Source organism: Triturus cristatus, chromosome 6, assembly GCF_964204655.1.
Source record: "Triturus cristatus chromosome 6, aTriCri1.1, whole genome shotgun sequence".
In the NCBI taxonomy this organism is placed as follows: domain Eukaryota; kingdom Metazoa; phylum Chordata; class Amphibia; order Caudata; family Salamandridae; genus Triturus; species Triturus cristatus.
Genome location: NC_140589.1, coordinates 887,718,230 through 887,732,658, shown reverse-complemented (window position 1 = coordinate 887,732,658; position 14,429 = coordinate 887,718,230). Strand labels below are relative to the sequence as shown.

The following is a 14,429-nucleotide window of genomic DNA, read 5'->3' as shown; positions in this document are numbered from 1 at the left end:
CAGCGGAACTGGAACAGAAGATTTGAGAGTTCCAACACAAACACACGAGCTCACTACATATATATAGAGAACTCCAACAAGCTAGAAGCGAACTAGAGCAAGTTATCTTGGGTGAAATGGCTCATAAAATGATAGGTACCAACCAACGATAATACAATAAGGGTGACAAGGCTGATCACCTCTTAGCCTATAGAATAAAAGCACAAACAATATGAAACACCTTATAACACATTTTGGATCCTACCTGGAAGTTGAAATCTTCCCCAGAGGAGATTACCCATAATTTACATATTGTTTATAATTTATAAGGGATGAGGAGATGTCAGACAGACACAATTTGACTACCTTCATGATATCACTATACCCCCTTTGATCATGAGGTATTTGAGGCTTTAATCAAAAATATAGTCCCAGAAGTCCAGAGCGCAATCACATATCCTCCTGATAACAAAGACCTCGGGGTCAGGACAGCTAAACAGCAACTTATTATAAAGCATTGAAATACTTGCCAAGTGAACCTTTAGTCTAGGTCTTCAATTACTATGGGGTTTATTAGAAAGTTGCAAGTATTATGGCAGAATCAGAAACGAGACTCGTACTAAAACCCGATTAAGACCCCCACGAACGTGGCTCATTTACCCTATTTCTATTGCTCTCTTTAACATTGATCTACACTCAAATCCTTATGCACTATCTTGAAGACTTTTGGCCCCTTCTGATCCATCCGGCCCAATTTTGAATGACTTAAAAACAGACAAGCATTAGATACTGCTCGCTTGGTCTTGGACCTGATTGATGTTCTAACAAGATCACAGTCCCAGAAGTTACTTCTCTCACAAGATACGGAGAACGCATTTGATTGGACTGAGTGGAGATTCCTCTCTCTGCTTGTACAAAAAATGAACATTCAGGCAAATGTTAGTGATGGCAATACTAGGCTAAAAAATAATGGGGTGAAGTCCTCTCCCATGATTTTGCCCAGAGGTACATGCCAGGACTGCCCCAACTCCTGTATATTTGCTCTCATTAGTGAACCTCTAGTACAAAAAAATCAACATTAATCCACATATCAAAGGGTGCAAGTTGAGTCTTCTGTCCATAAATTAGCACTTATTTGGGAAATATTCTGTTTTATTACAGAACCAGAGTGATCGCTCCCAATATTGCCGGGGGAGCTTTAAAAAAATTTGGCGAAGCCTCAGGTTTCCTTGTAAACTACTCAACGTCTGTTTGAATAGCCATACCAAAATGTTCAGCTACAATATAGCAAGCTGCCTCTAATCATGGCTTTAGAATGTCCTCTACTGCGTTTCAATATCTGGGGATTAAAATCACAGCACCGTTGTCACAAATAAACCTGCCAATTTGCCACCATTATTCAATATACTCTTTTAAGCTCTATATCACTTTAGGAAACTTGAGATTTCCTGGTTTGGACGTATTACGGCCATAAAATGGATTTCCTCCCACCTTTGGTATGTATGTCATACGCTACCTCTTTAATTTTCCTCCTCATCCTAAAAACCATCCAAGGTAAGTTGCTGGCCTTCACGTGGGGCAATATGTCACCTTGAGTCTCTAAGAAAACACTACTTAAATCTATATATGATGGGGGACTTTCTTTTCCACATGTGGATTCTGTGTCAGCCCCCAAGAATAATCCATAGTGAAAGTTTTCTGGACTCGAGTGTAGTGGCAATGGTTCATTGGTCGGCAACAGTAACAGGGGTTGGCGGCATTTCCCTCTTAAAGCACACCTATCCTTCATAACCCCGATTTTCCTCCAGGGTTACATGATAGCACCAATGGCAACCCATGGCGACCTATATGAGACAGAACACATTAAAACTTTGGCAGCAAGCCAGCAGAAATTCTACCTTCCACGACTGATTCATTTAGGTATATCCAGTTGTCACATTAGGCGTCGCAGCTAAGCAATGAGATGCTGCTCTGAGACATCCAACAGTGATAGAGACATTCCTGAGAAGCAGTTCAACCAAAAAAGGAGTTTCCGCCTTGTATAGATTATCAAACTCAAAGTAGAAATTGGTGAAACCGTCCTATATAAAGGCAGAAGAGACTGACTTAGATACCCAAAACATAGAGGAATCCTGGGTACACATATGGGGTTGGGCCGCAAAATTGTCTATCTGCACACAACACAGAGAAAATGGCTACAAAATTCTCATGCGCTGGTATCTTACTCCAAATCGACTTCACGCAATGTTTGGGTATCAAGATCTGTGTTGGATGGGATCTGGTGAAAGGGGAACAATGTGGTGGCACTGTGACCAGGTTCAGATCTTCTGGTCAGAGGTTCTGAAACAAATCAAAATGATAGCCATTGTTCTACCTAGTAACCCCTTGGTATTAATATTGGGTGATACAGAAGAGGAGACAGAATATCCACTAACTATACATATGGGCAAAATGCTTACACGTTTTTTACTCTAACCTCATCTAACAATAGTTCATGCATGGAACTATCCAACTCTTCCCCCTTAATATGTGGTGGTACAGTTGTGGCTCATTTATGCCATGGAGAAATTGTCAGCAATGGTAGCTGATAAAATGGCCACATTTGGAAAGATTTGGTCCCCTTTAAAAACATACTAAGTAATAAGGGTAATCACAAAACTGACCAGGTACATATGTTTATAGTTCTACATAAATCATGTCTATGCCACCCCGCTCCCCTCTATCAATCGAGAATAATACATGGTCAATGAGAATCAAAAAAAAAAATTGAAGATTTACCAAGCTGGAATATGGATGTTTAAGGAACCTCACTCTTTCCAAAATGCTGATTTCCTTTATACTTCCTGTGATTTTGGTGCAATAATCTCTGGTAATTTCCTGCTCCTCACAGCTACTTCTCTGTCTTTGTTCTTCAGTGACTTTCATAGGCAAGAGTAAAACTGAATTCAAATTCATTCCAAGTAGTGGTGGTTTACCAATAAGAAGACCTTTTTCCCTCTTCAGTGACTGATGAATAAACTGCTTAGGGTTTGGACGTGGCTGAAACTATGTACTGCATACCAGTGCAAGTGTTGTAGTGGGCATGTATCTGTATCAACTAAGCAAAACAGTTTCTCATGCTACTGTTTAATGGCAGGGTACCCGCAGATTTGAAATAGAATAGAAAATGGAATAGGATTAACAGAATCACTTTATAAGTGTTAAATGGTGCTAAGTGTATGAAATTCATAGTGATAAAAAGGTTTGATACAGATATTCGAACGTTTGACTTGTAGGTTCGCAACAATCTTTTAAGCTAGAGTTTCCACACAGAGCTATGCCGCTGATTTGTAGCAGGGCTAAATAGGGATTGTCTTCATTTTGAGAACATGTGGTGCACATCCCACAACCTTATTGCAACCAGGCAAAATGTATACAAGTCACTTTGTCTTTTACAAATGGATGGAAAAATGAGGACACTTGTAAGCTTTTTCAGGGAAGATTCTCTACACATCCCCTTCCTGAGCTATGGCCCTGAAAGATTTCTGGAAGTCCTGGACACAGGGTCTAGGATGCATTGTTGTCTTTATAGAATCATTTTGGTCTTTATAGAATCATTTTGGTCTTGACAATATTGTTTAGGCATACTTCTTTCAGCTCACCCACTGATTTTGACCTATTGGATTCCAGAAGAAGGTAGGATGATTTCTCACCGGTCAGTTTGATCCGCAAAACCAAATTGTTGCCCATTTTAATCCTTGGTAAACAAACATTGGGGCGATAAAGCTTTCAGTCCCTGATTTGTCACCTCCTCTGAAGTCCGACATGCAGCCAATTCCCACGTGCCTCCAGCTGCTCGATGTGATGCTAGTGAGGGTATATATCGAATTATTGTCCCAATGTAAACACGAGTGCTCTCCTCTGATAGATGCACACCAGCAGGTGAACTGTGTTTTGTGGTGCACACGTCAACAATCCATGATGTACATTGAGTTCGAATGGCTCAATGTACATTTTTTGTTCATTGCTTTTATATTCATTTCCGCAAGAGGGTTCTAGCATAATTTCCAGTCAAAACAGATCAATAAATCTTCTCTTCCTTCCTCCTCCCTAAATGTATCCTGTTCCCATCTAACTGGAACTCATAAAAGCCTCCCAGTAGATGAATGAATGGCCACAAAACTAAACACTTTTGAGGTTGCATCCTTCCTCGAACATAAGAATTTGTTTACAGCACAGTGCAGCCAACCAAGAAAAGAGAACAACATGGACATATGCTTCACCGTTTTACTGGAGAAGTATGTAGACAAACCAGATAAGCTATTGTGCCAGCCCTGATCTCAAAATAGTGTGAAGAAAAAAACTTTGTTCACTACTCCCATTATTTTCACTGCCATTTCATGCGTTTGCAGAGAGTGAAATTTCATGAGTGGTAGACTGTCTGGTAGACAGTCTGTAGGAACCAATAATGTAGGGTGGCTGCAAACCATTTACAGTGCTACACACGTTTACTAGTCGTCCGGCAAACTGGGGTGCACAGCATTGATCTTTACTCATTCCCCTTTTCACTTTAAATTGATTCAAATTTGACATCTTGAGTACCAGCTTGAGATCCGTAAAAAAGCCCATCATACATATTTGCGAAGGGCCACATAGATCGCTATGGAGTAAGATTAGATGATTGTAATTAGATTGAAAAGTAGATTGACCAGGTAAAGCACATAAGAGAGTTGAACATTTTCAGAGGTCTAGGGTTGACTGGTATCATGTGGTGAAGGGGACACTCACTCACAACTCAGCATTGCCTTTTTTTATGAGGAAATGTTTGAAGGCACCCATCCCATAGTTTGGGAGAGAACAAAATGGAGGCCTTCTGACAAAATCTGTGGACTCAACCTCTGTCCTTTGTGCTTCAATGAAGTGGGCTTCATTATGCTGAGAGAAAGTGGGAGAGTGTACTCTTACTGAACTCAAATGAAGGTTTTGGAAGACCTCCCCATAACTTTCTGTCCTTGTGAATTGCATTGAAGTTCTTGTGAGGGCTTTTTACTTCAGAAATGTATATTCTTGCTTTTTAGTTAAAGGCAACCAGTGTGAGTGATTGGGGTTTGCTTTTCACTTGCTGATGGGCCTCTCTGAGAGCCTGCCAGCGCAGCTCTGTTCGTTTGCTTTGACTGAAAGAGGATGCACAGCTGCAAGAAGTGGAAGAAAGGCAGGGAAGGTGGTGGGAGTTGGTCAAGGAGGGTCGGTAAGTATCTTTATTCTTTGGGAGAGAGATACCTAACAGAGGTCATGTTATGTATGACCTCCCCCATTACTCCACTGCCACTATGTAGCAGTTGAAAGCAAGGGCAGATTATTCTGAGGGCTAAACATAACATAAAATTATAGATGGTTAAAAATGAATTATGGGGAGGCTTTTCTCCTCAGGGTTTTGAGTGAAATCATAGACAACTCAAGCTTTGCTCTCATTGTCTATTTGGTGTCACTTAGAACCCTCAGTGAAAAACATTCCCGTAATTCATGGTTACCCATCTATATTTTAATATCTTAAAAGTGAATCAAAAACAGTTGCTAAATATTTCAATATTATATTTTCTCGATATTGTTTTGCATTGTTATTGTTACCCATGAGCATGAAGCTGTCAGAGCCGTGGTTTTAAATGCCCATTGGTATTATGTGTCTACCTGACAGGAGAAAAGGGGAGGAAATGGCACAGAAAATCGCAGAAGAGAGGGCCCGGCGAGAGGAGGAAGCACGCAAACAAGAGGTGGAAAGAAAGCAGAAGGAAGAGGAGGAAAGGAAAGAAAAGGAAGAGCAGCAGCTCAGACTGGCGGAAGAAAAGGAGCAGAAAGAAAAAGATGAAATTACACGTCTTCAAAAGCAGGTAAGCATCCAAAAAGAGTACTAAAATCACTTTGCAGACGTAAGAGGCCAAACCATTACAGATTATTCAGCTGATAATCATGGTGGTAAAGTTATCCTTTCAGAATACGAAACATGTAATTTTGGGAGGGGTGATACTTTGATACCGGACATGGTTATAGCTGTATAAGTTTGAAGCCCTCTGATTACAATGGCTTTGTGTCATGATTTTTCTTCGAAGCTGGTAGCTACAGCGACCACAGTTTACTCGAATTGTGGGAATGTTATGGGCCCTGGCCTAGTAACCAGTACTCTTTGAATTTTTGCATAACTCCTCATATTATTTAGCTCAATTGAGTGTTTTACTTTTCAGTTCTGCCTAGGATTCATGGCGAACAAATTCATAAGTCATGAAACGTGTTGCCATTTTGTCTCAGCTGCCTCAAATTGAATATAGTTTGATAGGTTGTTATATTGTTTGTTCCAGTGGCCAAGGTATTCATCTATTTTCAAGGAATTATTGTTATTGATTTTTTTTCTTCTTCTCGGTAAGGTGTCAGCGCTTGGAACCCTTACAAGATTCTGAACTATAGCCATACAAATTCAGCACTGTAGTTTCAATCTTCTGAGTGTTGTAGTCCCTGTAGCACGGACTTTGGTGCTCCCAACTTGGAATTGTTACTTGAGAATCTAATCGGGCCCACATAACACTTCTGAAACATGCTCATAAGAATGACGGACAATAGATCTTTTTAAAAGCTTTGTGTAAATATTAAAGTAAGAATACAGAATATGCCATCAGTAAATTAGCAGCTAAGCATATAAATCATATATAAAGGAATTCAGTACAGTTCAGTATAAAATCTGGCATAGATTTGCCTTTAAGAATGGAAGTAGGGTCTCTCAATAGTGAGAGAAATGTACATTCTTGTACAGGGCTTTAGACAATGGGGTTCATACATTTGATCGGAACACATGATTTATTAAGTTTAAACAAATGAGAAACAGTCTAAAAGAAAACTTTATACATAGAATACATTTGATGATTTGCCACCACCAATGCATTATGGTTCGATTATTCTCAAGGTCTTGTTTATATGGGTGAACTGATACAATTTTAACAGAATTACGGTAAGCAAGATTTGTCCTTGGCTTGGTACATTCAGGTAACTTTCCCTGAGAACATTTTCGGATGACTTCTGTGAAACTATTAAAATGTATTTCAGAATCGGAATCAACAATATCACTTGACATAGGATGATGTTTAAACAAGATGAAAGACAATCTAAACATGGTTTAGTACTAGCAGTAGCACAAATAAAGTGCATTTTTATGAACTGAAAATTAGCACTCATACTACCTCCACCCACACCCCCGAAGATTATATCATCGCTTCAATTCTTTATTACTGTATATCATTTATTACCTTTGGATTCTTCTGGTTGGTCTCTTCAAAATCCTTAATGTTATCATAAAGTCCACTTTGCATCTACTTGACTTTGAAGTCTCTTTCGTTTTCTTCCTATCATTGCTGACATCTTCTAATACCCACAAGTCATTCCCTTCGATTATGAAATTCTTTTGCAACATTTCAAGAAAATGAGCACACCTGCAACACTGATTAATATGACAAAATTGGTGTTAATAGCATCTTCAAAACTCCTCCACCTACACTACCTATCCATTGGCTTATCTTTGCGAAACCATTCCCAATAGATCTGAAAAATGATCCAAAACCTTCTCAAGCACTTGTCTCTTCTAGTTCAGTTAATTTTTGCAATATAAATGTAATATTAATAATATAGTCATTAGGCTGATTATCTTTACAAGGAATGTAAGCACAGAACTCTCAAGCATTAATAACTTTGCAAATTCCGACTTCCTTTGTGAGGCGCAAAGCAGTGTTGCACAATCATAGCCCGCATTGCAAGCATCCATCCATTCATTAATCACAGTTAAAGCAACTGCAGTGTTAGTAGCAAGCCTGTCAAGTAAGGTAGACCATTTTCTAATAATTACATAATTCAGTGCTACTGCTACAAATGGTATTAATGCTCCTAAAATATCAATAAGAATCTGCTTAAAGCTTCATCTACTTCATCTAATATAATTCTCGGAGGTAAATCTAACTTATTAGTATTGTAAATTCGAGGAAAAACTAATGCAGCATAGCTACTAATTATGTGGTAACTGGAAATAAGATGATTTACCAACACACATAATATATGCCTTTAATGCTAGCTTCTACACTGGAAAAAGACAATCCTTTTACTAAATAGCTGTGTTCACACGCATTCCATCTTAATTTCTCTACTGTTTCATTTCCATATGGCTGTCGCATCATATGTAGTGCTTCTTTCTTGTTAACTTTAAGATTCAATTTGGAAGGAGGTTCCTTTAAGGTCTCCTCACCTTTCTCAATAATATGGACAGCATTAATTTTCTCTTCTCCTTTTACTTCATCTACTCTTCTCCTTTCATTCAATTCATCTATGAAGATTCTTTCATCTGCGTTAATATTTTTACATGTTATATCATGCACATTATGATCAGTAATGCTTTTGTTAGTAAAGGAGTAAATAATTTAAGCATATACTCATGCTGGTCCCTCAATTTTGACCCTTTATAAGTATGAGACGTATGTTGAGTAGCCCATGGATATATTCTTTCCATTTACAATAGATACGTTTTCTAAGGAATTACCAAAGTTAGAATAAAACAGTTTAATCGAGTTTTGTTGATAATCTAGATGAGGAAAAACGGAAATGGAAAAAGACAAATGAAGGTGATAATAAACTCCTTTAGTTGCAGAAGCAGGCAGATGATAACAAATAAAACAATTTTAACTTTCATAACCTTTAGCATATTCAGATAACATTTGATAATAAACGTAACTATACACATTCTCATGCTGTGGGAGGTGTGAAATGTTTCTTTCATGAGATGGAGGGCTAGTCACCAGAGCAACAGTATCCAACAGCCATTCAAACATAGCAACTGAAATGGCAACGTCCATACTTACAACTATAATTTTGCAGTACGACTGCACCATGATGAACGTAAATCTATTAAAGGAAACCTCTACAATGAACAATAATTAGTCCACTTATGGTTAATCTATTGTCTCTACCCTATCTCGGAAACTATTAGTATCTTTTATTCTGTCAGGTGGATGCCTTAAGAGGCATTAGTCCTTTAAATGTTACCCTAACTCTCTTTTATCGTTCTTTTAACTTTTAACAGTTGTCGATTTTCACATCTTTACTGCTTTTTGGTTTTTCTTTTTTTTTGTTTCTGAGTCTGTCAAACAGTCATCTGAATCAACTTTGAGTTTTGCATTGTATGTCCAGTCTGGACCATCGTACTTTTGATTCACCTTTCTCTCTCTGGTTGCTTTACATCAGTTGATTCCAAGTCAAAGTCATGAATGCCTGTTCTTGTTCTTCTATCTCACTATTTTCCCTAATCATCTCTGATCTTGTCCTATGTCTCAACTGTCTCTTTCTAAGAGTTGTTGTCTTTGGCCAACATACTCTTGAAGTGCTCGAGAGTCTTTTTTTTTGTTTAAATTTCTTTATTGGCATTTTCTGCATTTAAAAAAAAAAAATGTACCACCACATACATTTGCAACATTTCCAAATGTATATATAGTGCATACAGTACAAGAACAACGGAGCATCACCTGTATTCCTACAGACTGTTGTTTGTAATGACGTTGCATTTGCTAAGGGCATGGTTTACATCTCAACTAGATACGCGCACTGGGATGTCCGTGTGCCATCACTAACATTGCTACAGCAGCTTGGTTTGGAATTATGATTATTCCTAAACATATCCATCTTCCGACACATTGGACTAAGAACATACTGCTATATTCCCATGCATCTATAACGTTAATGTACATCTGCTGCTTTTCAGAACCGAACATCACATTATTACATAATAAGAATAGCGTTCCCAACGAGTGACAGTTAACGAAAAGAAAACACTGAAAATGTCCATTAAAGCTTATTATCCAAAACTGTTCAAACCGAACTTTAACTTACATTAAAGATGAATGAAGAAAAAAGGGGAGAAAAAAATTAATTAAAACGTTGGGGGAGAAAGTTTGCATTCAACAAAATACAAATTAAATCATTTTCTCTTGGCTGGGTATGAGGAGATATTGTTGGACCCATTTCACACAATACAATGAAACAGAGCGCGTAACTAGGTGTAATTACTAGCTAGAAGCGGGAACCCCAGTGTCTTGTGAGGCAGCTTGGGAATGCATACCTTCCCATGTTATGAGCTAGGGATATGAGGAACAGTCGTATTTGAAGTGCTCGAGATTCTTGATTCAGATGTAACTTGTTCACGTTCCACAGTAGGGTTTTTTTGTTCACTTTCAGACTCTGTCTCTCTGGCAGGTTGTTGTGGCAGATTAGTTTCAACTTTCCATGGATTTTCACTGCCACTGCATATGCAAATTCTCATTTCAGTTGTTGGGACCACTGAAGTAGCCGGGTTTGCAACCTCCACATCAATCTGATTCAACAGGTTGTTCATTCAGTGGACATGGTGGGTTTCCAGTCTGGTCTTCCTGGTCCTTTTCTGAAGCCTCAGACACCTCAAATCACAGGTGACTAGGAGAATTGGCATATGTTAACTCTACTTCTTCCCCTTCATACCTTGCCCTCTTGGTATGGGAGGTGTGTATCCAGTTCGGAAGACCAGCAAATTTGTCAGCAGTGTTCGTGACCAGAATCACCTGGTAGGGTCCATGCTACCCATCTCCCAGACAGGATTTTCTGACCTGTTTCTTGATGTGGATCCAATCTCCAGGGTTCAAATCATGCCCTGGAGAGTATCGTACTGCTGTAGTAGCAAGGTCATCCTGATCAGAGAGAGAGAACACACCATATCAGACAATCATTTGCAGTACTCAAGAACCATCTCATCTGTGATATTCAACAGGACCGCGACCACTGGTGGTCCAGAGGGTGTACGCATAGCTCTCCCCATCAATATCTCATGTGGAGATAATCCAGTTCTTTTGCATGGGTTACTTTGGGTACTCATGAGCACTAGAGGAAGAACATCAGGCGATTTAGGTGATGTAGCAGCACAAGCTTTTGCTAACTGAGATTAAATAGTCCCATTCAGTCTTTCTACCACTCAAGATGCTTCTGGTCTACTATAATACAGTAGAGTCTTTGGTCAATCCCTAAAGTTGTACATCTCAACTGCATAACCTCACTTTTAAAGTGTTTCCCTTGATCAGATTCAAGATGACCTGGCATGCCGAAAAACGGTATTAACTCTAGCAGCAGTAGTTTGCCAGATGTTACACTGTCACATCTTTGGGTAGGCTAATCACAAGAATGTACCTCAGCTGATTACGTTGAGGCATCTCTAGGAAATCTATTTGGAGGCGATAAAATGGACCATAAGATTTTCCAGTGTAACCCATTGTTACTGCTACTCTCTTGCCCACATTTAGCTTTTGACAGATCATACACCTCATACTATAATCTTCGCCCATCATTCTGAACTGAGGATTATGCCAATAGGAATGGAAGGTAAATATAATTCCATGCCTTTCATACACGACTTTCACTATGCATATGTCACACCTTATCCTGTAAAAGAAAACCTGATAGCACAGACTTTCCGTCATTAGATACCCACATATCACTAGCATCTTTTATACATCCCATTCTTTCCCATTTGGCCTTTTCTATTTCTGGGGCAGCGTGTTGCAGTTCTCTCAATTGATTAACAGCGCGTACAGTATTTGTTAACATATTTGTCACCGTTTCTCCTATGGTTCATCTAATTAAAAGGTACTGGACTTGACCGCAATATTGGGCAACTTCATCCGCATTACGATTGCCACTTGTATCAAAGGTATTTCCACTCTTGAGTACAGCACATTTCACAGCAGGCAATCTCCTTTGGCAATTGTAGAGCATTCAGTAAATTTGAAACATATCATCCAATTTTTGATAGGACTTCCAGTAGAAGGTAAAAATTCTCTTTGTGACCATAACTGACTGAAACCATGTATAGCTCCAAATCCATATTGGCTATTTGTGTAAATGGTGACTCCTGAACTTTCTGAAATATAGCAGGTTCTGGTAAGGGCAAGTAATTCAGCAACCTGTTCAGAAGTTACTTGGCACAAATAGGAAGCTTCTACTACTCCGCTTAAAGAACAATTGGAATATGCAGCTTTTAGAATACCACATCCATCTCTTAGACATGAACCATCAACGAAAAGAGTATGGTCAGGATTTGTAAGAGGAACATCCAGTATATCTGGTCTTGGTTTTGTGCATACCTCAGTTACATTGATAAAACACTGGCGTAGCTAGGGGGGTCGGTGGGTGCGGTCCGCCCCAGGCGACACTAGTTTGAGTGCGGCGGCCATGCAACACTGGTGGCGCGTGGCGGCGGCCTTTATAATTTATTTGGGGATACTCACTGACACTACTGTCAATCTCTGACAGTAGTGTCAGTGTCCCCAAATAAATTATAAAGCAGGCCGCCGCCATGGGCCACCAGTGCCGTGCGGCCGCCGCCCCCTACAGTGAGTGATGTACACAGTACACCCACCACCCCCTACCCCCACACGAGCCCGGAGCAAATTGCACATGTGACGTGCAGTTATGTTTGAAGTACGCGACATACCGTGTTTGTTGTGGGTCCCAGGGCAGTCAATCTTGTAGCTCGAAAGTGCTACCAATGACGGCCCTGGGCATAATTTTTGGCACACTCCTGCGCCGAAAAAGCAGCAGTGACGCATCACACGCACCACAGGGCCGTTTCCCCATTCCACGTTTTGGCCCTGCTCGCAAGTGGGTGCTTCGGCAGAATCGGCACACTCAACTTTCACGGGGGTTCTCTTCCAGCAGTAGGATGAACAGTCTAGCGCCTGGTTTTGCGCAGATCAGGACCTGCTGCTGGGGTTGCAGTATGGTCAAACCCGGCCATATCCAATCCACCCCGCTACTTGTCGTCATCTTTCACCAGCCCCCCGTGTCCTGTTTTCCACAGTGAGTGAATTCTCTGTGCTAGGTCTCGTGAACCTAAAACCTTACATGTCCAAACCTATTGCATTTGTCAGTGCTTATTTTAAAATATGACTGCTTCTCTCTATAACAAGCGATCGCTTTGCAGCCTGATGATTATTATTAGAAAAAATAGGAATTCACCTACCTATATGTGATGGGCAGTATGCATTGACCTGTGTGCATACTTGTAGAATGCACTCTGTATCACCTATTATATACAGTTAATTTAGTTGATTTGCAATGTTTTATATTGGGAGTGTTTCATATGTTGCATTCATTATTCATATGTAGTTTGACTAAAATGCTAAATAAAAACTGAACTGTTTGCCCCAAAGCACATGAGTCAGGAAACGTGTGGCTGTGCTTGGGTGGGCGGTGAGCCTCTTCTTCATGCCAGTCTCCTGCAGGGCACCATGCTAGGTCTTACCTGCGGATGCACATTGGGTCTATGTGTGCCAAGGTGCCAGCCCACAGAGCATCATGTGCGCCACTGAGTGTTGTGCGCTTCTAACATTGAAGGTGGCAACATGTAAGCACCATCTTTAATCCAGCCAGGAACAACCACAAGAGACTCAAAGAAAGCCCCTTATACATATAAGAGGCAGAATGTGGCCTAATGGCTGCGGCGGTCGACCTTGGAGATTAAGTGATTAGATCACTTAATCTCCCTGTGCATAACAAAAATGAATGCGTCTGCCTCGAACGAAACCGGTGCTGATGTAAAGCGTCTGTGGGGTGGGCACATACGCTGCAGATGTATTACCTGATGGGCACGCAGACCCCTCCAACCTTTTCTTTCACCTTAGGCAGTGAAGTAGAGAAGCATAGTTAAACTCTGCCAATCCACCACCGCCCGCTGCTCGTGGTCAGTTTACACCCGACTCCCCACCCCAAACACCCCCCTGCCCCCAAGTACCGGCCCAAAGCGGGCGGATATCAGAGGGATCGACCGGGCGTCTGAAGCGCTGGCTACGTCACTGTGATAAAATCATGATCAAAGTCATTGTCATCCTCTCTCTCCGGAGTAGCCGTAGAGACTTGATTTGGTGTGTTACATCACAGGGTGGAAACATGCTCAGCTGACTGAATAATTCTCTCATAGAGGGTTAGGCTGCTATTTGTCATGTGTTGTGTTCTGGAACGAGTCATGAGAATATCAATTGGGTGAGGTACCATAACAATCAAAGGATAACCCATCACAATCCCTTCTGCTTGCTGAAGCTAAGGTTAACCGCTACAACTGCTTTGAGACAACCAGGCAAAGCTGCGGCCATCGGGTCAAGAATTGCTGAAAAATAGCCTGTTGTGCGTTTTGTATCACCATGGGCTTCAGTTAGTACAGACAATGTGCACCCATCTCTTTTGAAACAAAACAGCACAACATCTTTTGTATAGTCTGGCATTCACTGAGTGGGGGCACTGCAAAGCACATTTTTAAGCTCTTTGAAAGCTTCCATACATTCATCGTCCTTTGGTATTAGGTCATTGACATCAGCATGCATCAGCCTTATCAAAGACTCCGCAACCAAAGAAAAGTTTGGTATCCATGT

General features: G+C 40.5%; 1 protein-coding gene across 9 annotated transcripts in view; it reads left to right on the top strand.

The window, feature by feature from the left end:
* MAP7 (microtubule associated protein 7) overlaps positions 1-14,429 on the top strand; it is a 733,773-nt gene that overhangs the window by 604,260 nt on the left and 115,084 nt on the right. For all 9 annotated transcript variants that reach the window (XM_085611524.1, XM_085611525.1, XM_085611526.1 and 6 more), the window contains one exon: positions 5,654-5,846. In XM_085611524.1, coding sequence (XP_085467650.1) covers positions 5,654-5,846 — 193 coding nt within the window. The remainder of the gene's footprint in view (positions 1-5,653; positions 5,847-14,429) is intronic.